Source organism: Carcharhinus amblyrhynchos, chromosome 2 (assembly GCF_965287045.1).
Source record: "Carcharhinus amblyrhynchos chromosome 2, sCarAmb.v2.hapA, whole genome shotgun sequence".
NCBI lineage: Eukaryota > Metazoa > Chordata > Chondrichthyes > Carcharhiniformes > Carcharhinidae > Carcharhinus > Carcharhinus amblyrhynchos.
This window is the reverse complement of record NC_137325.1, coordinates 140449399-140475063: the sequence shown is the minus strand read 5'-3', so window position 1 is coordinate 140475063 and position 25665 is coordinate 140449399. Positions and strand designations below refer to the sequence as shown.

At 44.4% G+C, this 25665-nt stretch overlaps 1 protein-coding gene across 2 annotated transcripts; it reads left to right on the top strand.

Moving 5' to 3' along the window:
* On the top strand, positions 1-23908 carry LOC145359052 (atypical chemokine receptor 2-like). 2 transcript variants are annotated; one of them, XM_080213416.1, is made up of 2 exons: positions 1-73; positions 20466-23908. In XM_080213416.1, exon 2 carries the CDS (start codon positions 20494-20496, stop codon positions 21595-21597), a length of 1104 nt encoding a protein of 367 aa, XP_080069542.1. In that variant the 5' UTR covers positions 1-73; positions 20466-20493; the 3' UTR covers positions 21598-23908. The 2 variants fall into 2 exon arrangements, with proteins under 2 accessions (XP_080069542.1, XP_080069552.1); XM_080213426.1 differs by lacking the exon at positions 1-73 and adding an exon at positions 18249-18279.
* Positions 23909-25665: the final 1757 nt, after the last annotated feature.

Below are 25665 nucleotides of genomic sequence, written 5' to 3'. Positions count from 1 at the left end.
TAACACGAGAGTGCTGACACACCGCAGAAGAAACTCGGGTGAGTGCAGCCGAGAGCAAGACTCTACTCAGAAGGTAATACACAAGGGGGTTGGTGTTGTTACACCAAGTGATATTAATTGTGATATTATTGTTCTTTGTTTTGTTGTAATGGTGTGCAAGTTGTGCTTTTTGCTTCACATTTTATAATTAGAATATTGAGTGCCATCAGTACGGGTGTTTGAACATTATACTCTGACGCAACATTTCATTCTGCACTGATTCAACTCGAGATAGGTACACATCCAGAAAATACAATAATGTGACTTTCAGTTAAGTGTGCATTCCACTTTTACAAGCACCCGTGATGACAGTGTCTGATTTTTGTTGACTGTGGTTTTACTTCAAAGTTAACGATCTGTGTGCAGAATTAACCTTGTGCAACCCTGCTGTTGGGCTGACAGTGAGCGTGTTTTGGAGAATGGCACTCCAGCCTTAGCCCTAACTTGGCACAACTCCACATTTCTAATCTGCCTCCATTAATTTCCATGGGGATAGATGGAGGGGATGCTGGGATAATAATACACTGTGCTATGGGAGGGGAGAGGACCTTCCAGTCCCTCTGAAGGCGATCCCCTCCATTCCACGGTAGGTTCCCCAGCAGGAGGATGGGCGAGACACACAAAACGCAGGGACCTTGGCAAGACTGGAAAATCCCACCAGCGGCCAATGGGCAAGCTGTTTCTGCTGCCGGGGTTGGGCGGAATGCGCGGAAAATCCGGCCCAAAGTCGGCAGACCTTTGCTGATCCGTCAAATTATCTGTCCTGTTTGCGATGATTCCTGCAGCAGGCATTATGGCACAGAAGGAAGACTTAGGGTTCATTGAATCTGAGCTAGCTTTGTGTAGAGAAATCTAGTCACTCTCATTCCTTCTCTCTTTACGTAGCTTAATCAGATTAATTTATTTACCCAGCCACATAAAGAGATATTAAAAGAGATGATGGAAGCTCTGAATTCCCTCAATTAAGAGTGCCTGAAGGTGGCTTCCTCTCCCTCATCAGTTCTCTCTGAGATACTGACAGTTGAAAGCCTAGGTTCCAACCTTGGCTCTCAGGACGTAATCTTCAAGATGGCTTCTATCCTTTTAAGTGGCCTCCCACCAGTCCCCCAGCGGGTAGCAAGATATTTCACCCTTGCACTTACAACCTCCTACTGGGAGATAGTGGCATAGTAATAATGGGCGGAAGTTTCTGACTCTGGCCCTCCTCTACCCCTGGGCAGTGGAGGCAACTTGCCATTGGATGCTGGCGGGATCTTCTGGTCCCGCCAAGGTCTAGACATTCCGTGTGGCTTGCCGCACACGAGGGGAAGGGCTGGAAAATTCTGTCATATGTTGTTAGCTCAGAAGCCCAGCAATGCAAGTTGAAATCCCACTGCAGTAACTGGAGGAATTTAAACTTTGTTCATAAATCTGGAATAAAAGGCTATTCTCAATAACAGGATGGTGTGGATTGTATTTAAGTGGAAGCTTGACAAGCATATGTGGGAGAAGGAGGTAGAATAGTGATGATAGATTTAGATGAGGGAGTTTGAATAGAGGCTTGAGTGGAGCATTAACACCAGTTTGTGCAGAATCAGCTCATCCGGTCCAGTTGTTGTGTATGACATTATGGTTGCCAGGATTCTCCTGGAAATCTCCAGGAATTGAAGATCTCAAGGACACTGCTGTGTGCAATCTTGGAGAAAGATCATCAGGACATTAAAGAATATATATTTTTTGTCTTTTTCTTCAGCAGATATATAAATATTTGAAAATGAGAAAAGAAGGTTGTCTGGCTGATAGGCAAGCACCATCCAATTGGGTCCTTTTGTTCCCCAATTGGTGTGGGAAGACATTATGTCACAAGGATGAGTATGTTGGTGACTAATGGCTGAGGCATGGGAAGCGAGTCATGTAATAGAACATAGAACATAGAACATAGAACACTACAGCGCAGAACAGGCCCTTCGGCCCACGATGTTGCGCCGACCAGTTAAAAAAAAAACCAACAACAATGACCCACTAACCTAAACCAATCCCTTTTCGTCCATAAACCTGTCCACAGACCTCTTAAACGCCCCCAAACTAGGCGCATTTACAACTGCAGCAGGCAGGGCATTCCAATCCCTCACCACCCTCTGGGTAAAGAACCTACCCCTGACATCTGTCCTATAACTACCCCCCCTTAGTTTAAAGCCATGCCCCCTCGTGCTAGATTTTTCCATCAGAGGAAAAAGGCTATCACTATCCACCCTATCTAAACCTCTAATCATCTTATATGTTTCAATAAGATCCCCTCTTAGCCGCCTTCTTTCCAGCGAAAAAACTGCAGCAGGCGACGGTGCAGAGGGACCTCGGGGTCCTTGTGCATGAGTCGCAAAAACCCAGCTTGCAGGTGCAGCAGGTGGTCAGGAAGGCGAATGGGATGCTGGCCTTCATAGCGAGGGGGATTGAATATAAAAGTAGGGAGGTCTTGCTGCAGCTGTATAGGGCATTGGTGAGGCCGCAGCTGGAGTACTGTGTGCAGTTTTGGGCGCCGCACCTGCGCAAGGATATTTTGGCCCTGGAGGGAGTGCAGAGGAGGTTTACTAGGCTGATACCGGAGTTGAGGGGATTGAGCTATGAGGAGAGGCTGAATAAACTAGGCTTGTACTCGTTAGAGTTTAGAAGAATGAGGGGAGATCTCATTGAGACGTATAAGATGATGAATGGGATGGATAGGATAGAGGTGGAGAGACTCTTCCCGCTCAAAAAAGACAGTAGGACTAGGGGGCACAGCCTCAAGATAAAGGGGAGGCGGTTTAGAACGGAGTTGAGGAGGAACTTCTTCACTCAAAGGGTGGTGAATCTCTGGAATTCTCTGCCCGTTGAAGTGGTGGAGGCTGCCTCGCTAAATATTTTTAAGAAGCGGGTTGATGGGTTCTTGATAAGAGAGGGGATTAAGGGTTATGGGGAGAGGGCGGGAAAGTGGAACTGAGCCACGACAGATCAGCCATGATCTTATTGAATGGCGGGGCAGGCTCGAAGGGCTAGATGGCCTACTCCTGCTCCTATTTCTTATGTTCTTATGTTCTTATGTAACCCCAAATCCCTCAGCCTCTCCTCATAGGATCTCCCCTCCATACCAGGCAACATCCTGGTAAACCTCCTCTGCACCCTCTCCAAAGCCTCCACATCCTTCCTGTAATGTGGGGACCAGAACTGCACACAATACTCCAAGTGCGGCCGCACCAGAGTTGTGTACAGATCTCCAGGAGTATATTCTCTCATAAGAGTAACTCACTTCCATAAGAACATAAGAACGTAAGAAATAGGAGCAGGAGTAGGCCATCTAGCCCTTCGAGCCTGCCCTGCCATTCAATAAGATCATGGCTGATCTGTCGTGGCTCAGTTCCACTTTCCCGCTCTCTCCCCATAACCCTTAATTCCCTTGTCTATCAGAAACCTATCTACCCGTGACTTAAATATATTTAGCGAGGTAGCCTCCACCACTTCAACAGGCAGAGAATTCCAGAGATTCACCACCCTTTGAGTGAAGAAGTTCCTCCTCAACTCTGATCTAAACTGTCCCCCTCCCCCTTATCTTGAGGCTGTGTCCTCTAGTCCTGCTATCCTTTCTAAGCGGGAAGAATCTCTCTACCTCTACCCTATCCATCCCTTTCATTATCTTATACGTCTCTATAAGATCCCCTCTCATCCTTCTAAACTCCAACAAGTAGACCCAGTCTATTTAGTCTCTCTTCATAGTCCAACCCCCTCATCTCCGGTATCAGCCTAGTGAACCTCCTGTGCACTCCCTCCAAGGCCAAAATATCCTTGCGCAAGTGCGGCGACCAAAACTGCACACAGTGCTCCAGCTGCAGCCTTACCAGTGCCCTGTACAGTCGCAGCAAGACCTCCCTGCTTTTATATTCTATCCCCCTCGCTATAAAGGCCAACATTCCATTCGCCTTCTTGATCACCTGCTGCACCTGCAGACTGGGTTTTTGCGATTTGTGCACTAGGACCCCCAGGTCCCTCTGCACCGTAGCATGCTGCAGCTTTTCGCCCTTTAAATAGTAATCCATCCTACTATTATTTCTGCCAAAGTAGATAACCTCACACTTGCTAACATTATACTCCACCTGCCAGGTCCTCGCCCATTCACTCAGCCTATCCAGATCCCTCTGCAGACTTTCCTCATCCTCCACGCAATTTGCTTTTCCACTCATCTTCTTGATTTCCCAAAGCCTGTTCACCATCTACAAAGTACAACTCTGGAGTGTGATGTAACATTCTCCACTTGCATGGATGGGTGCAGTTCCAACAACACCCCAGGAGCTTGACACCATCCAGGACAAAGCAGCCTGCTTGATGGTCATCACATCCACAAACATCCATTCCCTCTACCATCGACACTCAGTAGCAGCAGTGTGTACTATCTACAAGATGCACTGCAGCAATTCACCAGAGATCTTTAGACAGTGCCTTCCAAACCCATGACCACATCCATCTCGAAGCACAAGGGCAGCAGGTATATGGGAACACCACCATCTGCAAGTTCCCTCCCAAACCACTCACCATCCTGACTTGGAAAAATATTGCCGTTCCTTCGCAATTTCTGGGTCAAAATCCTGGAATTCCCTTCCTAATGGCATTGTGGGTCAACCCACAGCACATGGACTGCAGCGATTCAAGAAGGCAGCTCACTACCACCTTCTCAAGGACTACTCAGGATGGGCAATAAATGCTGACCTAGCCAGCGATGCCCATGTCCCATGAATGAATTAAAAAAAGAGTTGGTAACCCATATATATATGTGTATGTATATATACATATGTAATATTATATATATATAAAACCTTCTGTGACCAATAAGATTGTGTAGAGATTCAGGATGACTTTCTGCAATCTAGAGATGTAGTCCTTTGCGGTGGGGTACAGTATTAATAAAACGGAGATATGTTAACATGTGAAAACCTCTTTAGCCAAAGGATGTGAGAAAGTGTCATAAAAATGGCAATGAAGTATCCTGTCAGGCATAAACTAAATATTTGTAACTTAAAGCAATTAAGTTCCTTAGGAGGAATTAACCAACTGGACGATGGATTCTTCCTTTAAAAAATGCTTCTTCACAGCAGTCTGCTATGAACTGGACAGTTGGTTCTATGTAGCCAGTCTCTGGTATCACTAGTGGTCATGCTGTCAGGAGTTGAATGGAGTTCAAGAATGTGCACAGTGAGGGAACAGTGTACGGTACAATAAATTACAGCCTATGTTTTATATGCTCCACTTACTATATGTCAACATTTAACTTCTGTATAATTGCTCAAAATTTAAACATCATCTGGTAATGGATCAGAACCTTCATAAAAAGACTCATTCTATTTTTTTTGGTTCTTGTTTTTAGAGGTCACTTGTGCTGTTGGCTTCTGACTAATTTTGAGCTAAAAAGTCGATTGCTACACAGCTTAGAGTGGGTTCCCTTACTAGGGAACCCATCAAACAGAGTGAATGCCTTGTTTGTTATGGGAATCCTGAGCCTGGGCATGGAGATACTCTGAATGAAAGGACCTTGGTGGCTGTGTGCTGGGAGGAAACAAGAGTCAATCCAGCTGTGTCCTGCTTTGTGCAGTTCCCATGGTTTTTCCCCCAGCTGCACAGTGTACATGGAGGCTGCTGTAATCTTCAGTTCTTTCTGTACTCATCCCAAGCAGCTGCTCACCTTGTCGGGTCTGATCTCTTCCCATCCAAAGCCGTTAGTCGTAGTGATGAAGGCGCCTTCCCCTCACCCCCCCAATCCCTCAGATTATAGAGGAGCCCCATTCCTTATCTGTGCCCTTCTGCTTTGCAAAGAAAGGGTGTGAATATTCACCTACTTTGGCCAGAGGGAGAGGGGTGGAGGGGGTTGGGATTGCTGTAACACTTCTGGGTGGGACGTTTCAGCCATCCCCACCTTTGAGATCTTCCAATCTCACCAATGGAGTCCCTGCACCATGCATTCTCCCAGCGGTTTAGAATGCGAACAATGTTGATGGTCCCATCACTGGCCAATGGCCCTCTGGGTGGGTTTTACCACGCAACTTGCCACATGTTTCGCAGTGGCGGCAGATGGCCTGCTATTGGTTAGTAGTGGGATCTTCTAATACCATTATTACCAATGGGGTTTCCCTTTGAATGCACATCTCACTGCTGTGAAACCCGCGGCAGGGTATGTGCTGTCAGCAGCACCAGAAAATCCCACCGGCATACAATTGGAAAATTCTGGTCCCTGTCTCTGTATGTAGCAGGTAAAGAATTGAAATCAAAGCAGATATGCCTATTTTGGCTTCAATCTCTATCTCCTACTTTGATTGCATCACACAGTTATTACAGAAGAGGAAGGCCATTTGGCCCACTTTAGCATCAATGCCCACAATTACCCTAACACCCACTATTTGCAACTTCTAATTGGTTCTGAAATGGCTCCTGGATTCTCTGCACCGTTACCCATCCATTCTATGTATTGTCTGCTCTGTGAATGCGGTCAGTTCTGCATTCACTTTTAACTTGTGTGCAAACAGTCCTACGCTTCACAATTCAAGGCAATGTTATGAATTTAACTGTCCAGACCATTTATACGCTTATGAAATACCACCCTGCAAATTCACTTCACAAATGTACCTTTCTGAAGCTGCAGAGTCCAAGGGTGGGATTTTACCACCCATCTTGCCAGTGGGATTTTCTGTTCCTGCTGAGTTTGGCTCGCCACATTCTAAGGCCCCACTCCCACTAAGACAGGGCCTTAAGTTCTGCCCCAAGTGCCTTTATGGTCTTTCCTGATAACTAGTGGACAATATTTTGGCTGTTCTCTGCATAACCCCCATTTTATGTAAGAAGTTAGCTGCTGGAGTAGACTTTTCCAATATATATTTATCCGCTGGGAAAGGTAGCATTTGTTGCCCATCCCTAATTGCCCTTCAACTGAGTGGCTCTCTCAGCCATAAGAGTCAACCCCATTGCTGTGGGTCTGAAGTGACATATTGGACAGACTGAGTAAGGATGGGAGATTTCCTTCCCTAAAGGACATCAGTGAACCAGATGGGTTTTTAAGACAATGGTCATTGTCCATCATGAGAGTTTTAATTCCCACTTTAATTGGGTTCAAATTCCACATTGTGCCATGGTGTGATTTTGAGCTCAGGTTCCCAGAGCATTACCCCTGATCTCTGGATTACTAGTCCAGCGATAATACCACTATGCCACCACCTCAGCCCTTTGAGCCTGCTCTGCCATTCAATAAGAACATGGCTGATCAGATTGTGTTCTCACCTCCATTTCCCTGCCTTCCATGTCATTGGCCTCCTTGTCTATTAACAATCAGTCTAACTCCACCTTGGAACAGATTCAATAACCCAGCCTCCACTGCTTTCTGGGGAAGAGATTGCCACAACCCTCAGCAAAAAAAAAATCTCCTAATCTCCATCTTGAACAGCAGGCCCCTTATTCTTAGACTATGTTCTCTGGTTCCAGGCTTTCTCACAATTTCCTCCTGGTATTCACCCGAACAAATCCCCTCAGAATCATAGAGTTGCTATGGCGCAGAATGAGGCCATTTGACCCATTATGTCTTCACTGGATTTTATGTTTCAATGGATATACGTCCAGCCTGTTCAATCTTGTTTCATTAGATAAGCCTCTCATCCCAGGGATGAATCAAGTGTGTTGATACAATCTGATAACGACACTCAATTGTTTAATTGTGGCTTCTTTTGACTCATTTTTACCGCTCTGAACATGTAATTCAATATTGTGTTTGGCTTCATTGATCACTGGCCTATATTAATTGGGCACTGCCTTGTAAGAATGCTTGCTCCTCTTAGACTTGCCCAACATTTATTGAGTACATGTTTTGAACATTTACCCTTCTAATGTCCAGTACTAAAAAAAGGATGCACCCCCTCCCTTTGAGAGGGAGAGCTGATTGGTAGTGAATTAACCTGAGGATCACCACAACTCAGGCAAGGGGCAAGGTTGGGCTTTCATGAATAACCTCAGCTGTACAGGAATTGAACCCACATTGTTGGCATTGCTCTGTGTCGTGACTAGCCACCTGGGCAAGTGAGCTAACCAACTCCCTATACTGATGCCTGCATTAATATCATTACTTGAAAATCTTGGGCTGCCTTTGTGTCAGACTGCTGGGGGTTGAAGTCAATCCAAGAAAAGAAAATCTAAGCTAACACTCCAGTGCAGTCCAAGGGGGTGCTGCACTATTGAAGGTAATTAAACCAAAGGACTCTGTTTGCCCTTTCATGTGCATATAGAGGATCCCAAGGCAGAGACAAAAGAGAAACAAAGGTCCCCTTGCATCCTGCCCAGTTTTCATCAGTCATTAACACCTCAAAATTTGGGTGGCACAGTGGCACTGTGGTTAGCACTACTGCCCCACAGCACCAGAATATCCTTGCGCAAGTGCGGCGACCAAAACTGCACACAGTACTCCAGCTGCAGCCTCACCAGTGCCCTGTACAGTCGCAGCAAGACCTCCCTGCTTTTATATTCTATCCCCCTCACTATAAAGGCCAGCATACCATTCGCCTTCTTGATCACCTGCTGCATCTGCAGACTGGGTTTTTGCGACTCATGCACTAGGACCCCCAGGTGCCTCTGCACCGTAGCATGCTGCAGCTTTTTGCTCTTTAAATAGTAATCCCTCCTACTATTATTTCTGCCAAAGTGGATAACCTCACACTTGCTAACATTGTACTCCATCTGCCAGGTCCTCGCCCACTCGCTCAATAAGAAAGCAGAACATGTTAATGGGAGACCAAAGATCACTATCCAGTGAAAGCAAAACTGAAGAACAAGTGACAGATGGCCCGGTTTGCATTGGGACAAAATATTTTTGGGATAGATTAAAAAAAAGGTCAAGATGGAGGAGAAAGCTCATAGTCTAAAGTTGCTCTAAAGTTGAGTACTTAAAGGCTGTAAAGTGCCGAATTGGAACATGAGATGCTGTTCTTCCAGTTTGGCTCACTGGAACATTGCAGCAGGCCAACGAGGGACATGTGGACATGGGAGCAAGATGCTGAGTTGAAATGACAAGCGACAGGAAGGTTGGAGTCATGCTTGTGGACAGAGCAAAGGCATTCTGCAAAGCAGTCACCCAGTCTTGTGTTTAGTTTCCCCAGTATAGAGGAGACCACACTGGAGCAGCGAGTACAGTGGACCAAATTGAAAGAGGTGCAAGTGAAACACTGCTTAACCTAAAAGGAGTGTCTGGAGCCCTTGGACAGTGAGGAGGGGCAGGTGTTGCACCTTCTGTGACTGCATGGGAAGATACCATGCTACCATGTGCTACCGTGGGGCGGCACAGTAGCACAGTGGTTAGCACTGTTGCTTCACAGCACCAGGGACCTGGGTTCGATTCCTGGCTTGGGTCACCGTCTGTGTGGAGTTTGCACATTCTCTTCATGCCTGCGTGGGTTTCCTCCGTTTACTCTGGTTTCCTCCCACAGTCCAAAGGTGTGCAGGTTAGGTTGATTGACTGTGCTAAAACATTGTCCCTTAGTGTCCTGGAATGTGTAGGTTGGAGGGATTAGTGGGTAAAATATGTAGGGATATGGGGATAGGGCCTAGATGGGGTTGTGTTCGGTGCAGATTTGAAGGGCCAAAGGGCCTCATTCTGCACTGTAGGGTTCTATGATTCTATGATAAGATGCCATTGGGAAGGGGATGAGGAGTTGGGGGTGATGGTGGAGTGGACCAGAGTATCACAGAGGGAGTGATCCCTGTGAAATGCTGAATGGGGAGTGAGGGGAGGTGCTTGGTGGTGGCATCTTGCTGGAGTTGGCAGCAACTGGTTAATGTTGAACTGGAGTTAAACTCCATGTGTTTAAATCCATACTGGGATCCAACTCCCAGGTTTAGTTTGCCACTTCTGAGTTGCTATTAAATGGAAGGCATGAGATAAAAGCATCAGTATAACTGTGCTTTTCACCATAGCATCAGGAAGTAGCAAACATGAGCTCAATTTACTTAAATATTAAATGCATGGAGACAGAGAGAGAAAGAGAGATGTGAATTTGGAAATTCAAACTTCATCTTATTTTCATGAATTATGTTTACGCCTTTGCTAATAAAGTCTGTTGAACTAGCTTGAAATTTATCCTGGAACTTTCCTCTAGACTCATATTTTTCATTTTGAAACTACATCAGAAGTTGAGCTAAACACAACAGAACTGGAATTTGTCTCATAACCCAAAAATGTTTATTCATGGTCATTGTCCAAACCAGAAAGTTACATAACTAAAAGAGATTTCCTTTCCAATCGTGAATTCAGGAGACAAAATCAATTCCAAAGTTCTGCAGTCTGAGTGGGTGTTAAAAAGAGATTAGGATCTGCTGGATTTCAGTTTTGTCAAGGTAAGGAATCGTTCACTCCGACGGAACAAGAATTTCTTTACTTTTTCTCTTCAGGAATAAGGGTGGATCAGATCAAGGAACCTCAAAAAAACAACTGGAAAGTTGCACATGCCTGGCAACATTAACTGAATAGCCTTCAAACAGGAAATGTGTACTTCACAACCTCATTCCTAGTTCCCAGGTTACAGGAATACATATACAAGTGTTGCTCTAGGGTTAAGGTGCTAAACTGGGGGAAGGCTAACTACAACTAGATTAGGCAGGATTTGGAGGCTGTTGTTTGGGAGACGCTATTTGTGGGTAAATCCACATTTGGCATGTGGGAGTCTTTTAAGGAGCTGTTGATCGGAGTGTAGAACAGACATGTGGCATTGAAGAGGAAGGACAGGAAAGACAGGAATCAGGAACCGTGGATGACGAGGGAAATTGTTAGTCTAGTCAAAAAGAGAAAGGATACATACATGAGACCTAGGCAACTAAAAACTGAAGAAGCATTTGAAAAAGTTGGTCCACTTAAGGACAAAGGAGGGAAACTATGTGTAGAACCAAAGGAAGTGAATTAAATATTTAATGAGTACTTTGCATTGATATTCACAAAGGAGAGGGATAGGTTGATTGATGGTGTCTTGGAAGGCCATGCAAACCCTTTAGAACAAGCCACCATTACAAGGGAGAAAGTGTTACGTGAATTAAAAAACATTAAGGTTGACAAATCCCCAGGGCCAGATGGCATCTTTCCCAGATTACTGAGGGAGACAAGAGACGAAACACTGGGGCCTCTAATAGAAATCTTTGCTTCTTTGTTGGCCACTGGTGAGGTGCCAGAGGATTGGAAGGTAGCCAATGTTGTTATTTAAGAAGGGTAGCAAGGATAACCGGGGTAATTATAGGCCAGTGAGCTTGACATCAGTGATAGAGAAACTGTTGGAGAAGATTCTTAGGAATAGGATCTATACACATTTGGAATGAATGGTTTTGTTAGCAACAGACAGCACAGTTTTGTATGTGGGAGGTCATGTCTCACTAATTTAATTGAGTTTTTTGAGGAGGTGACTAGAATGGTTGATGAGGGAATGTTATGGATATTGTCTCCATAGAAAAGGCATTCGACAAAGTTGGTGCAAAAGATTAAATCTCACATGATCAGGGGAGAACTAGCTAGATGGATTCAGAACTGCATGGCCGTAGAAGACAGAGGGTAATGGAAGGGTGTTTTTCTGATTAGAGGTCTGTAACTAGTGGTGTTCTGCAGGGATCAGTGCTGGGACCTCTGCTGTTTGTAATGTTTATAAATAACTTGGGAAAAGGACTGGTAGCTGGTCTGATTAGCAAGTTTGCAGACGATACTAAGATTGGCAGAGTTGTGGATAGTAATGAAGATTGTCCGAGAATACAGCAGGATATTGATAAGCTGGAAAATTGGGCGGAGAAATGGCAGGTGGAATTTAATCCAGACAAATGCGAGGTGATGCATTTTTGTAGATCCAATTCAGGTGGGAGCTGTAAAATAAATGGCGGAACCATTAGGAGCACAGACACACAGATCTGGGAGTATAGGTCACAGATCCTTAGAAGTGTCAGCGCAGGTTGAAAAGGTGGTGAAGAAAGCATATGGCATGTTTGCCTTCATCAGATGGAGCATCGAGTATAAAAGTTGGCAAATTATGTTACAGTTCTATAACACATTGGTTAGGCCACATTTGGAATACTGGACCCTATTTTGCTATTTTGATTCTTAAGTGCTGGGCGGACTTGAATCTGGGAGTGTTTTGAATCTGATTTTTTGACCTGTTCCCAGGCACCCCCATACACACTCTGCCTGAAAATATATCAGGGATTCCGAATCATGCTGCAGAAGCCTATGGGCAGGCTTAACGCACCCAAAACCTTGCAGCCTCCAACTGCGCATGCGCAGAAAAGAAAGATAGAATGCTGCTCCCTTGCCACATCCCTCCTGGGCTGGATAATGCCTTCCCCTGACTCCCACAGTCTTTGCCCCAACCACCCCCCCCCAAGTATTACTGACCCCTTTATTCCCCCCATTTCCCTGCCATCCAAACCGATCATGGGCCCCTCTCCGGGCGCCCCCCCCCACCCTCCCTCCCCCTGCCACTGAACTCAAGCAGAGTGGTGTGGCAGCAGACCCCCTCCTACTCCCTCACTGATCTCAGGCAAAGTGGTGGTGGACCACCCCCCCCCACCCCCCCCTCCCTCCTTCCTCCTCACTGATCTCAGGCAGAGCGGTAGTGGACTACCCACTCCCCCACAGTTCTCAAGCAGAGAACTGTCACACACTAGGCATCTACCTCCTCACTAACTCTACTGCCCAAATCAGACTTTTTTGGAGCATATCTCTTTCGTGGTGATTCTGGATGGGCGAATGCGGTGGTAAAGGGGGAAGTGCCAGTAAGATTTGGCGTGCGGCCCATTAAGCCAATTTAAATGCATGCAAATGCATTTCAGGCATGGTCCCAATCACGGCCATTTTTGGACCTTGGTAAAGGGGGAACCGACTACTCACCTCACACCTGACTTTATCAAGCTTTCGCGCCCAAAAACAGGAGGCTTTGGAGAAAGTGTCGAAATGTGGAGGCTTTGGAGAGAGTACAGAAAAAGTTTACCAGGATGTTGCCTTGTATGGAGGGTATTAGCTATGAGGAGAGATCGAATAAAGTGGGATTGTTCTCCCTGGAAGGACTGAGGCTGAGGGGGTGACCCAATAGACATTTATAAAATTATGAGGGGTGTAGATAGGGTGAACAGTTGGAAGCTTTTTCCCAGGGCAGAAATGACAATTATAAGGGAGCCCAAGTTCAAGATAAGGGAGAAAAGGTTCAATGGAGCTGTGCGGGGGAAGGTTTTACACAGAGGTGGTGAGGCCTGGAATGCCCTGCCAAGTGAGGTACTTGAGGCAGATATTTTAGCAACATATATAGTGATATAGAATCCTGAAGTATAGAAGGAAGCCATTCGACCCAACAAGTCAACGTCACCTCTCTGAGAAGAACATCTTACCCAGGCCCAATCCCAATCCCCACCCTATCCTCATAACCCTGTGCATTTATAATGGCCAATCCATATCACCTGCATATCTTTGGACTGTGGAGGGTGGGGGGTGGGGGGGGGGGGGGGGGGGTGGGGGGTAACCAGAGCACCCAGAGGAAACTCACGCAGACACTGGGAGAACGTGCAGACTCTATACAGATAGTGACCCAACGCGAGAATCAAACTCGGGTCTCTGGTGCTGTGAAACAGCAGTGCTGGTGCCAGATTTTAACTCAGATAGGGTGGTGATACAGATTCGATAGTGAAAGGAAAATAGCCAAAGACAATGGGATAAATATTAAAGAAGAAAACAAATTACAACAATATGGTGACAGACTCAGGGAATGAGATTGTGCATTGAAAGACTTGGCCTAGACTCACTGGCCTGAATGACGTCTTTCTTTTCTGTGATTCTTTATAGTTCCAAAATACTCAGCTCCACAACAACATTAAGAACTATGGTTTCCTGTAACATTGCACAGCTCTACAAATTGCAGAATGAATTAGATAATGTCAATACAAACAGTTTGGGCAACTTAGAATACAAATACTGTATTGTTGGAAAGAATAAAAGCCTTGATTAAAACATTGGATTAGAAGGAATCAGACAGTGAGGGGAATGTGGATGAGAAAATGGGAGGCGCAATTTCTATAATTGTGAATGTAAGGGTTGTAGTTATTACAGAGAAGGGCAATGACCAAATTTAGGAGGGCACTAATACATTCACAGAATGAATGTTTTCTTGACAAAACAATCCATGGAAACATGAGGAGAAATATTCTTACACAGTGAGTGGTTATGACCTGGAATGAACTGACTGAGAGGCTGGTGAAAGCAGATTCAATTTTAGCTTTCGAAAGGGAATTATTGGATCATTATCTGAAGCAAAATGTTTTAATACATTACAGGCAAAGCCAGGGGTCTGAGACTAGATGAGTTACTCTTGTTGAAAGCCAGCACAAAAAAAAGGACTGAATGGCCTCCCCTTGTGTTGTTATCATTTTATGATTCCATGAATTATGATTGGTTATAATCTTCCAAAATTCTTTAGATTCTGGAAGAGTAGAAAAATGCCATCCTGGACTGGCTATTGGGTGCTCAGAAAGGATTAATTGGCAATTTAGCTGTATGAGACCCCTTAGGGATGAATGACCAGAATATAATAGAATTCTTCATCAAGATGGAGAGTGATGTAATTAATTCCAGGGTCCAGAATCTAAATAAAGGAAAGGACAATGGTATGATGCATGAGATAACCATGATGGATTGGGGAACATTACTGAAAGGGATGACAATAGATAGGCAATGGTAAACATTCAAAGAGCACATGGGTGAAGTGCAACAATTATTCATTCCGGTCTGGCACAAAAATAGAACAAGCAAGGTGGCCAAACCATGGCTTACAAGGGAAATTAGAGACAGTGTTAGATCTAAGGAAGAAGCATACAAATTGGCCAGAAAAAACAGCAGACCTGAGGATTGGGAGCAGTTCTGAATTCAGCAAAGGAGTGATTCAGAAGGGGAAAACAGAGTACCAGAGTAAACTTGAGGGGAACATAAAAACTGACTGTAAAAGGTTGTCTAGGTATGTGAAGAGAAAAAGATGGGTGAAGGCAAACAGGAAGAAAACAAGGGAAGTTATAATGGGGAACAAAGAAATATCTGACTCATTAAATACATATTTTGGTTCTGTCTTCACAAAGGAAGACACAAATAACATGTCAGCAATGTTGGGGATTACAGGGTTTAGTGAGAGGGAGGAACTGAAGGAAATCAGTACTAGTACAGAAATGGTGTTTGGGGAATTGATGGAAATGAAGGCTGACAAATCCCTAGAGCCTGATGATCTACATCCCAGAGTACTTAAGGAAGTGGCCTACCTTGTATCCTGAGGTTGTGCACCCTGGCTCAGGATCAACACTAACCCCCCTCCCACCTGTGAATGAGCCATTTATTCCTACTGTATTTAAAGGAGAAAAGTCTTTACCCAGAGAGTGGGAAGAAATTCAGAAATTCACAAGTACTTGTGCAGAAAGCACCAGTAGACACCAATAGGCCATTTGGGCAGAATTGATTCTCTGCCGTAGACACAATGTAATTTGATGGCTTGGTAATTAGGAGATGTAAATATCTTCCAGGGAGAACAGTTGATGCTGTGCTGATTTTTTTTAAAAATCAGATTGGCGATTGAAGAGTAGGTTAAATGTCAATTTTGGTCTACTTAATTATTTAATCATTCCTAAACAGCGTTTTTCCCTCTAACGGCCCTATTTTATCATTTTGATCCAAAGTTCTGGGCGGACTTGAAACTGGAGTGTTTCAGATCCAACTTTTAGACCCGTTCCCAGGCACCCCATATGCACTTTGCCTGAAAATATATCAGTGATTCCAAATCGTGCTGCACAGGCCTGTGAGTGGAGCTTAACACACCCAAAATCCTGCAGCTCTAATCGGCGCCTCCAACTGTATATGCGCAGAAAAGAGAACGATAGAACGTGGTTCACCTACCACATTCATCCCAGGCCGAATAATACATCCCCCCACCGCCACAGACATTGCCCCACCCCCACAACATTATTGACCTCCTTATCCCCCCAGCCCCCCACCATCCAGACCGGTCGCGAGCCCTTCCCACCTCTTTTCCCCCCACTGATCTCAGGCAGAGTGGCAGTGGATCCCCCCTAATCTTCATGATCTCAAGCAGAGTGGCAGCAGACCAACCTTCTCCCCCCACTGGTCTCAGCAGAATGGCGGTGGACCTCCCCCAACCCCCATGATCTCAAACGGAGTGGCAGCGGACCCACCTTCCCCCAACCCTCCCCCACCGATTCCAAGCAGAGAGCTGCTGGACCTATCACTCTCCCCTTCCAACACCCGCCCCCTCTCCACCGATCTCAAGTGGAGAGCTGTCGGACGCTTGGCACTTACCTCCTCACTAACCTTCATTGATAGGGCACCCAAATCAGACTTATATGGAGCGTGTCTGTTGTGCCGATTCCTGAGGGGCGAATGCGGTGATAAAGGGGGAAGTGCCGGTAAAATTGGGCGTGCAGCCTGAATCAATTTAAATGCATGGAAATACACTTAAATGGCCATCATGCCCGTTTCGGGCCATTGATCCCAATCGCGGCCATTTTCGGGACTTGGTGAAGGGAAACCAGTGCGGAGAAGGGTGTGGATTGCATTACTCGCTTCATGCCCGAGTTTATCAAGTATTTGCCCCCATAAACCGATGGTAAAATTGAGCCCTAGGTCAGTGATAGGCAACCTAGGTTGGTGAGTGGGCCGAATGAGTGGGCCACCGTCATCTCAGTAGGCCACAAGATTGAAATTGGGCTTGTTGACTAACTGTGACCCCGTGAATAAGATTAAATACATTTAATACATGCCAAATATTTCATAACAAGGTATAGGAAATGTTTAATCATTGATACATTAATAGAACTCTCATCAAATGGTAAAAACTAAAGAAATAGCTATACTTTGGACACAGCAGGAGTGCACAGCTCTCACGGTCAATGTTGTTAGCAATCAGCAGGCACTTCACTTCACTTGCCCTTGTTTAATGTGCAGATCATTTCAGTTAAAGTAAAGTTCATTTATTACTCACAAGTAGACTTACATTCACACTGCAATGAAGTTACTGTGAAAATCCTCCAGTCGCCACACTCCGGCACCTGTTTGGGTACACTGAGGGAGAATTTAGCATGGTTGATGCACCTAACCAGCACGTCTTTTGGACTGTGGGTGGAAACCAGAGCACCTGGAGGAAACCCACACAGACACAGGGAGGATGTGCAAACTTCACACAGACAGTGACCCAGGCCGGGATCAAACCCAGGCCTCTGGTGCTGTGAGGCAGCAGTGCTAACTACTGTGCCACCGTGCTGCCCTTGAATTTAAATCCAGTAATGATAAGGAAAAAAGTCTGGAATTGAAAGCTAGTCTCATTGATGGCGACCATGAAATAACTGACCGATTATTGTAAAAAAACACTGGTTCAAGGGAAGGAAATCTGCCGTGCTTATGCAATCTGGTGTACATGTGACTCCACATCAGGAACCCGGGTTTGATTTTGGCCTTGGGCAATTGTCTGTGTGGAGTTTGCATGTTCTCCCCCGTGAGAAACACTGTTCAATATTGAGTGTATTCAAGAGGCGGTTAGATATAGCACTAAGGGCAAATGGGATCAAAGATTACAGGGAAAAGCAAGATTAGGCTATTGAGTCGGACGATCAGCCATGATCGTAATGAATGAAGGAGAAGTCTCAAAGAGCCAAATGGATTCCTCCTGCTCTTATCTTCTACGTTTCAATGTTTGCGTGGATTTCCTCTAGGAGCTCTGGTTTCCTCCCACAGTTGAAAGATGTGCAGATTAGGTGGAGTGGCCATGCTAAATTGCCCCTCAGTGTCCCAAGATGTGTTATTGAAGGAGATTGATGGGGTAAATGCATGGGGTTACGGGGATAGGGCGGGGTGTGGGCCTGGGTAAGATGCACTGTTGGACAGTCGGTGCAGACTCGATGGACCAAATAGCCTCCTTCTGCACTGTAGTGATTCTGTGATTAACTGCGCTCTGAAATGGTCTAGCAAGCCATTCAGTTGAGGGGCAATTACTGATGAACCACTAATACTGACCTTGCCAACCACACCCACATCCCATGAAAGAATAAATTTTAAGAATCTTTGTGAGAAAAGTTCTCTCATTGGTGACAGTGTATTATGGAAACCATGTTCTATTCAAAACTCTTTATAGAAACAAGCTGTGTATGCAGCACATCTGTGGGATGAAAATAATTAATTACCAGTTGGAACAAAAGAGCAAAGAGGTAGGATGCATTCTTTTTTTCAAGGACTCTTTTCTCCCATTCTTTGCCTTTACATTTTTGGCATCATGTGCAAATTATTGTTCCTCATCCTCTACTCATTTAGTCATTGTTACAATATCATGGGGCAAACCACACCAACAATTACAAAATCACCCACCAGTCAGCTGCCCGGTGACCTTAAAATAGCAGCTGAATGTTTCTTCCTGAGCCATAGTTACAAACAAAAACAATAATGCTGATGGTATGTGGGAAGGAAGCAACCTTCAATGAAGGCAAACAATTAGGTCAGGAATAGGATCATCAACAAAGCTGCATTTGGAGTGTTTGGTTCCTGGACAAGGGTAGCAGGTGCATAGGAACACCACCAGCTCCAACGTCCGCCCAAGTCACACGCTGTCCTGACCTGACATATATTACTGTTTCTTCACTGCCAAATTCCTGGTAGTCCCTGCCTCGATGCGCTTTACTCCGATAGACTGCAGCCGTTCCAAAATGTGGCTCTTCTCTATCTTCTCAAGGGTACCTAGGGGAGGGCAATAAATGCCTGCGTTGACACTGACGCATACATGTCGAGAGTGAGTTGTCTTTTTAAAGTTCTGTGACCACAGTCATCAATGTGTCTCCAATAAGCAGGAGCTATTCGGAGGAGGTTGAAGATGGGACTGGGGAAAGTTTGGGGAAGTATATTTGCTGAGAAACTGTCCTTGAACTAAGCTTCTGTGGCAAGCAGCAGAAGCCAGGCTCACTGGGAGGACAAACTGAATATGGTAATTGTGTCTTCCTGTTCTACCTGTGGTTCAGAGGTCAGAGGTTCAAGCCGCAGACAGTCCCTTCACAGTAACTGGGAAAAATAAAAATATGTAAAGTTCCTATTTCTCTTCTCCTTTCCTGAAGGTATAGTTTCTTTCTTTACATAGTTATTGAAGATAGGAAGCAGATAGTGGGGAAATGCCTTTTGAGGTTGATAATCAGCCATGATTAGGTTGAATGACGGAGCAGTTTTGAGGGGGTGAATGACCTATTTTTTGTTCCTATTTCATATGTCCTTCCTTTTCTTACCATTCTGTTCTTTCATATCCCATGAGAAAAGAAATTCTGGGTAACTTTCAAAACAGATCAGCAGTCCCCCAGTAACCCATCCAAGTGACCTAACCTCATGTTGACAGTGAGTATCACAGGTTATTTAACACAAAAGTGATCGTGCACACACACAGAGACTTGCAAACCCATAGACACACACATGAACACAAACATATAGAGAAACACACACTGACATAAACACACAGATAGACATGCGCACAAACACAAACACACCCACCCACACACACACACACACACGTTCCATCAAGATTCAGAAATTCAAACTTTTAACTTCCTTTTTCTCATTCTCAACCCAAGGAGGCTAATGGTTTCTCCCTATGGCTTAGCGGCTAAGCCCTTTTATCCCTGAGTCATCGAATCATAGATTTCATAAGTACAGAAGGAGGCCATTTGGCCCATTGACTCTGAACTGACTACAATCCCACCAAGTCCCTATCCGCATAACCTCACACGTTTAACCTGCTAAGCCCCAACACTAGGGTCAATTTAACATGACCAATCTATCTAACCTGCACATCTTTGGACTGTGGGATGAAACCGAAGCACCTAGAGGAAACCCATGCAGACACGGGGAGAAAGCGCAAACTCCACACAGACAGTGGCCTGAGGCCAGAATTGAACCCGGGTCCCTGGCGCTGTGAGGCAGCAGTGTTAACCACTGTGCCGCCATGCCGCCTGTACAGTCCATACAGCTGTGGATTCAAGTCTCACACCAGACACCTGAGCACAAAATTCAGACTGACATTCTTCAGTGCAGTTCAGAGGAAGTGCTACACTGTCAGAAGTGCATCTTTGATGTGAGATATTAAACCGAGGCCCTGTCTTTGAAAGATTAAGGACAGCAGTGATGATTGGTTCATTCAGCACAAACTTTGGTCAAAGCTAGGATATTCTGGCCAAACAATGCGTCACACTAGGAGATGTTTATTCCTTTAGGTGTAGAAAAAAACAATGCCTCTTAGTTTTTCACTCTGAGATTTGGGGAAAAAAAATATTTTTTTAACCTCTTCAGAAATATTAAAGCTTCATGTGTGGCCAGAGCAAATGGTTGTGTTTTTAACTCTATCATCGTTTTTCTCTTCCAGTGAGGCTTTTTTTGCCACCTCTGCGACGATGAGCAGTGTTAATTTGGAGGGGACACCCAGCAACTCGAGCTATCATTATGATGAAGATTATAACTATACTGATTTTGACTTCACTCCCTACCTTCCCTGTGGGAAGGATGAAGCTAAAGCCTTTGGCAAGATCTTCCTGCCGGTCTTGTACTTCACCGTTTTTGTTTTTGGCATGCTTGGCAACAGCTTCTTGGTCCTTATGATACTGCGATATCTCAAGCTAAAAACAATGACTGACATCTACCTGCTGAATTTGGCCATTTCCGACTTCCTGTTTGCCGTCTCCCTTCCCTTCTGGGCCATGTATGTGATCACAGGCTGGATCTTTGGGAATGCCATGTGCAAAATAATCAGCGCTGTATACAGTGTGAACTTCTACAGTGGCATCTTCTTCATAGCCTGCATGAGTCTGGACATGTACCTCCAAATCGTCCACACCGTCTCCATGAAGAACCACAGGACAATCTGCAAGAGCATTGTCATTAGTGCTGCTGTCTGGGCCCTGGCTATAATAGTTTCGATCCCTGAATTCATATTCAGCAAGTCACGAAAGAGTGGCGATAGGTACACCTGCATAAGTCACTACGGTGATGATCAACTGGTGATCTGGAAGGCCACAATACAACTCCAGGTCAATGTCATTGCATTCATCATTCCATTCTTTGCCATGATCTTCTTCTATGCCCGGATCGCCTCGGTCCTGCTCAAGTCCAAATCCTTTGGCAAGGACAAAGCTTTGAAACTGGTCATCATATTAGTCACTGTGTTCTTCGTCCTGTGGTTCCCTTACAACATTGTCCTTTTCCTGCACTCACTGGAAGACCTTGGCGTGATTGACAACTGTGAGGTGAGCAAGGGGCTGGATTACGCCTTGCAGGTAACAGAGTCCATCGCCTTCACTCACTGCTGTTTCAACCCACTCCTCTACGCTTTTGTCAATGAAAGGTTCCGGAGGCACCTGAAGAATATTCTGATGAAGATCATCCAGAAGGTTGGCTGCAGGAAAGAGTTTGGGATCGCTGTTCCCACTGTGGAGCACAGTGAAACCAGCAAGCAGCAACAGTGCTTGTATTCTGACGTGGAAATGACTGTGGTGCAGTAGTGGAATTGTAAAGGGGTGTTGAGAACACAGGATCAATCAGGGCTCTGTTTCCAATCACCTTGCAATGGATCTCCTCAAAGCTATTAAAACTTGTCAGTACCTACAGAAAATTGTGAGCTGCATGCTAAACTAACCTGATCAAGCCATTGTGAAATGCATCACATTTTGATGATCTGAAATTCTTAGAAATTCTACCAACCATTGAAGCACCCAGATCATGTGGGACATGCCACCTGCATCTACATATGTGTCCTCCAAACCAGCCACTTCATTCTTTCCCAGCTCCTGCCCTGCCAAGCAGAGAAAGGGTTAATCTAAAGCAAGAGGACCATTTGGACACAGAAGAGGATAGTCTAAATTTAGACATGCCATATAATCTTTGGTAAAATTAAGGACTATTGACGATATGCCTGGTGAATAAGAAAATGTGCAAATATGTTTCACACTTTATGCATCACCGATTTCAGTTCTCATTATTAACATCCACCCTCTAATCAGAATTCTGATGAAGGGTCATCAAGACTCAAAATGTTGGATCTATTCTCTCCCCACAGGTGCTGTCAGATCTGAGAGGCTGGATAGACTAGGACTTTTGTCCCTGCAATTTTGGAGACTATTTCTTATGTTCTTATTTCTTATTATGATCTCACAGAGGTCTATAAAATAATGAGGGGCATAGATCAGCTAGATAGTCAATATCTTTTCCCAAAGGTATGGGAGTCTAAAACTATGGGGCATAGGTTTAAGGTGAGAGGGGAGAAATACAAAAGGTCCAGAGGGGAAAATTCTTTCACTCAGAGGGTGGTGAGTGTTTGGAACGAGCTGCCAGAGGTAGTAGTAGAGGCAGGTACAATTTTGTCTTTTAAAAAGCATTTAGACAATTACATGGGTAAGATGGATGTAGAGGGATATGGGCCATATGCAGACAATTCGGACTAGGTTAGTGGTTAAAAAAAAGGGCAGCATGGACAAGTTAACTTGTTCAAAGCAAGTCTAAATAAGTCCAAAGATGTGCAGGTTAGGTTGATTGGCTATGCTAAAATTGTCCCTTAGTGTCCTGAGATGCGTAAGTTAGAGGGATTAGTGGGTAAATTTGTAGGGATATGGGGGTAGGAATTGTGCTCGGTGTAGACCCAATGGGCCAAATGGCCTCTTTCTGCACTGTAGGGTTTCTATGATTCTATGAAGTTAGGCTGAAGGGCCTGTTTCCATATTACAAACCTCTATGGCTATGACCTGCAGAGATTTTCCAGCATTTGCTGCCTTTTGTTCCTGCAAACAAACCATTTTTTCTTCAGTAACCCAATGGCTCACAATGATTCCCCTCAGCCACTGAATGGCTTTGTCATTCATATTCTTTTCTTTGCATATTCTCTAGACATGCGTGAGAGGATTTGTAAGTCAGATTGTTTACTTTCTATTATGTTTTATTATTATGTTCTATTATGTTTTGTCTGCTGCGAAGGTCTTTATCTTCTGTGAGTTTAGTCAACAAATGTAGTATCGTTGGCTTAATCACATTGAATGCAACTGGTTGAGGTGATTTCAAAAACAAATTAGATATAGCTCTTGGGGCTAAAGGGATCAATGGGGGAAGGTGGGTTTAGGATATTGAATCTGATGAAGAGCCATAATCAAAATGAATGGTGGAACAGGCTCAATGGGCAGAATGGCCTCCTTCTGCACTGTATGGATTCTATAATTCTATGATTTTCTATGTTTCCATGAGTTTTTTTTCAAGCTGAAAGTTGAAGTGAATCTGTGCCTAACAGAAGTAGAAAGACATGTGACACTACAGAAGAAGGAAACTATGAGTGTATGTGACACAAAACAAAATCTTCGAAGAATTATAGTTGGAAAGTTTTTCAGTGGAGAAATAAACCATGTCTAATCTACTTTTAGTCACTTTATCATGTTCTGAGATGTACAGGGGAGCACCGTGTCAGTTAGTGCTCCTTCTGCACTGTAGGATTCCATGATTTTATGATTCTAAGGTGAACATTATTAACTGTTATTCCTCCTGGAGTTCTTCTTTTAAGATATTGCATTTGTGAATCAGTGCAATGCTGCGCATAATGCGAAGTTAATAAGTGTATATTAACATAAGTGTATAAGTGCATCAATAAGAAAGGAAATCTTTTATATCAAAAACAGCTACCTGCGTAATAACGAATTTGGCCTATCTATGCTTCAGATGTATCTTAAACATGCAACAATTACATATTTACATGGTGACGTACATCTTGGTGTACAGAAAACTTTCATACACATTATATATTACAATGTAGCTCTTTGAGAACTCAATAAACCTCTGAATATATCAACACAATGTATTTGTTAAATTCATTATTCTTAGTTTGTAACTACAGGAATCTCCAAAAGGATGTGGTACTGTACTCGACGTTCTGCTTATGTCTGATTAGCTAAGTTTATACTTGTCACAACTGTCTGTGAATTTGGCCAGAGGGTATTTGTGGGACACTATTGCATGGGCAAGCTACATGTTATCAGATGGACTGAAAAAGTGGTTTGGAGCTGCGCTGAAGAGAGTCATAGAGGTTTATAGCATGGAAACAGGCACTACTGCCCAACTTGTCCATGCTGCCTTTTCTTTACCACTAAGCTAGTCCCAATTGCCTGTGTTTGCTCCATAACCCTCTATAACCATCTTACCCATGTAACTGTCCAAATGCTTTTTAAAAGATAAAGTCATATCCACCTCTACTATTGCCTGTGGTAACTCGTTCCAGCCACTCACCACCCTTTGTGTGAAAAAATTGCCCCTCAGGACCCTTTTATATCACTTCCTTCTCACCTTAAACCTATGCCCTCTAGTTTTAGACTCCATAGAAAACCATAAAAAATTACAGCTCAGCAACAGGCCTTTTGGCCCTTCTTGTCTGTGCCGAACCATTTTTTGCCTAGTCCCACTGACCTGCATTTGGACCATATCCCTCCACACTCCGCTCATCCATGAACCCGTCCAAGTTTTGCTTAAATGTTAAAAGTGACCCCGCATTTACCACTTTATCTGGCAGCTCATTCCACACTCCCACCACTCTCTGCGTGAAGAAGCCCCTCCTAATATTCCCTTTAAACTTTTCTCCTTTCACCCTTAACCCATGCCCTCTGGTTTTTTTCTCCCCTAGCCTCAGTGGAAAAAGCCTGCTTGCATTCACTCTATCTATACCCATCAAAATCTTATACACCTCTATTAAATCTCCCCTCATTCTTCTACGCTCCAGGGAATAAAGTCCTAACCTATTCAATCTCTCTGTAACTCAGCTTCTCAAGTCCAGCAACGTCCTTGTGAACCTTCTCTGCACTCTTTCAACCTTATTTACATCCTTCCTGTAACTAGGCGACCAAATCTGTACACAATACTCTAAATTCGGCCTCACCAATGCCCTATATAACCTTACCATAACGCTCCAACTTTTATACTCAATACTCCGATTTATAATGGCCAATGTACCAAAAGCACTCTTTATGATCCCATCCACCTGTGACATCACTTTTAGGGAATTCTGTACCTGTATTCCCAGATCCCTCTGTTCAACTGCACTCGTCAGAGTCCTACCATTTACCCTGTACGTTCTACTTTGGTTTGTCCTTCCAAAGTGCAATACCTCACACTTGTCTGCGTTAAATTCCGTTTGCCATTTTTCAGCCCATTTTTCTAGTTGGTCCAAATCCCTCTGCAAGCTTTGAAAACCTTCCTCGCTGTCCACTACACCTCCAATCTTTGTATCAGCAGCAAATTTGCTGATCAAATTTACCACATTATCATCCAGATCATTGATATAGATGACAAACAATGGACCCAACACCGATCACTGTGGCACATCACTAGTCACAGACCTCCACTCAGAGAAGCAATCCTCCACAACCACTCTCTGGCTTCTTCCATTCAGCCAGTGTCTAATCCAATTTATTACCTTCCTATTATACCTAGCGACTGAACCTTCCTATTTAACCTTCCATGAGGGACCTTGTCAAAGGCCTTGCTGAAATCCAGGTAGACAACATCCAGCACCTTCACTTCATCCACTTTCCTGGTAAGGAAAA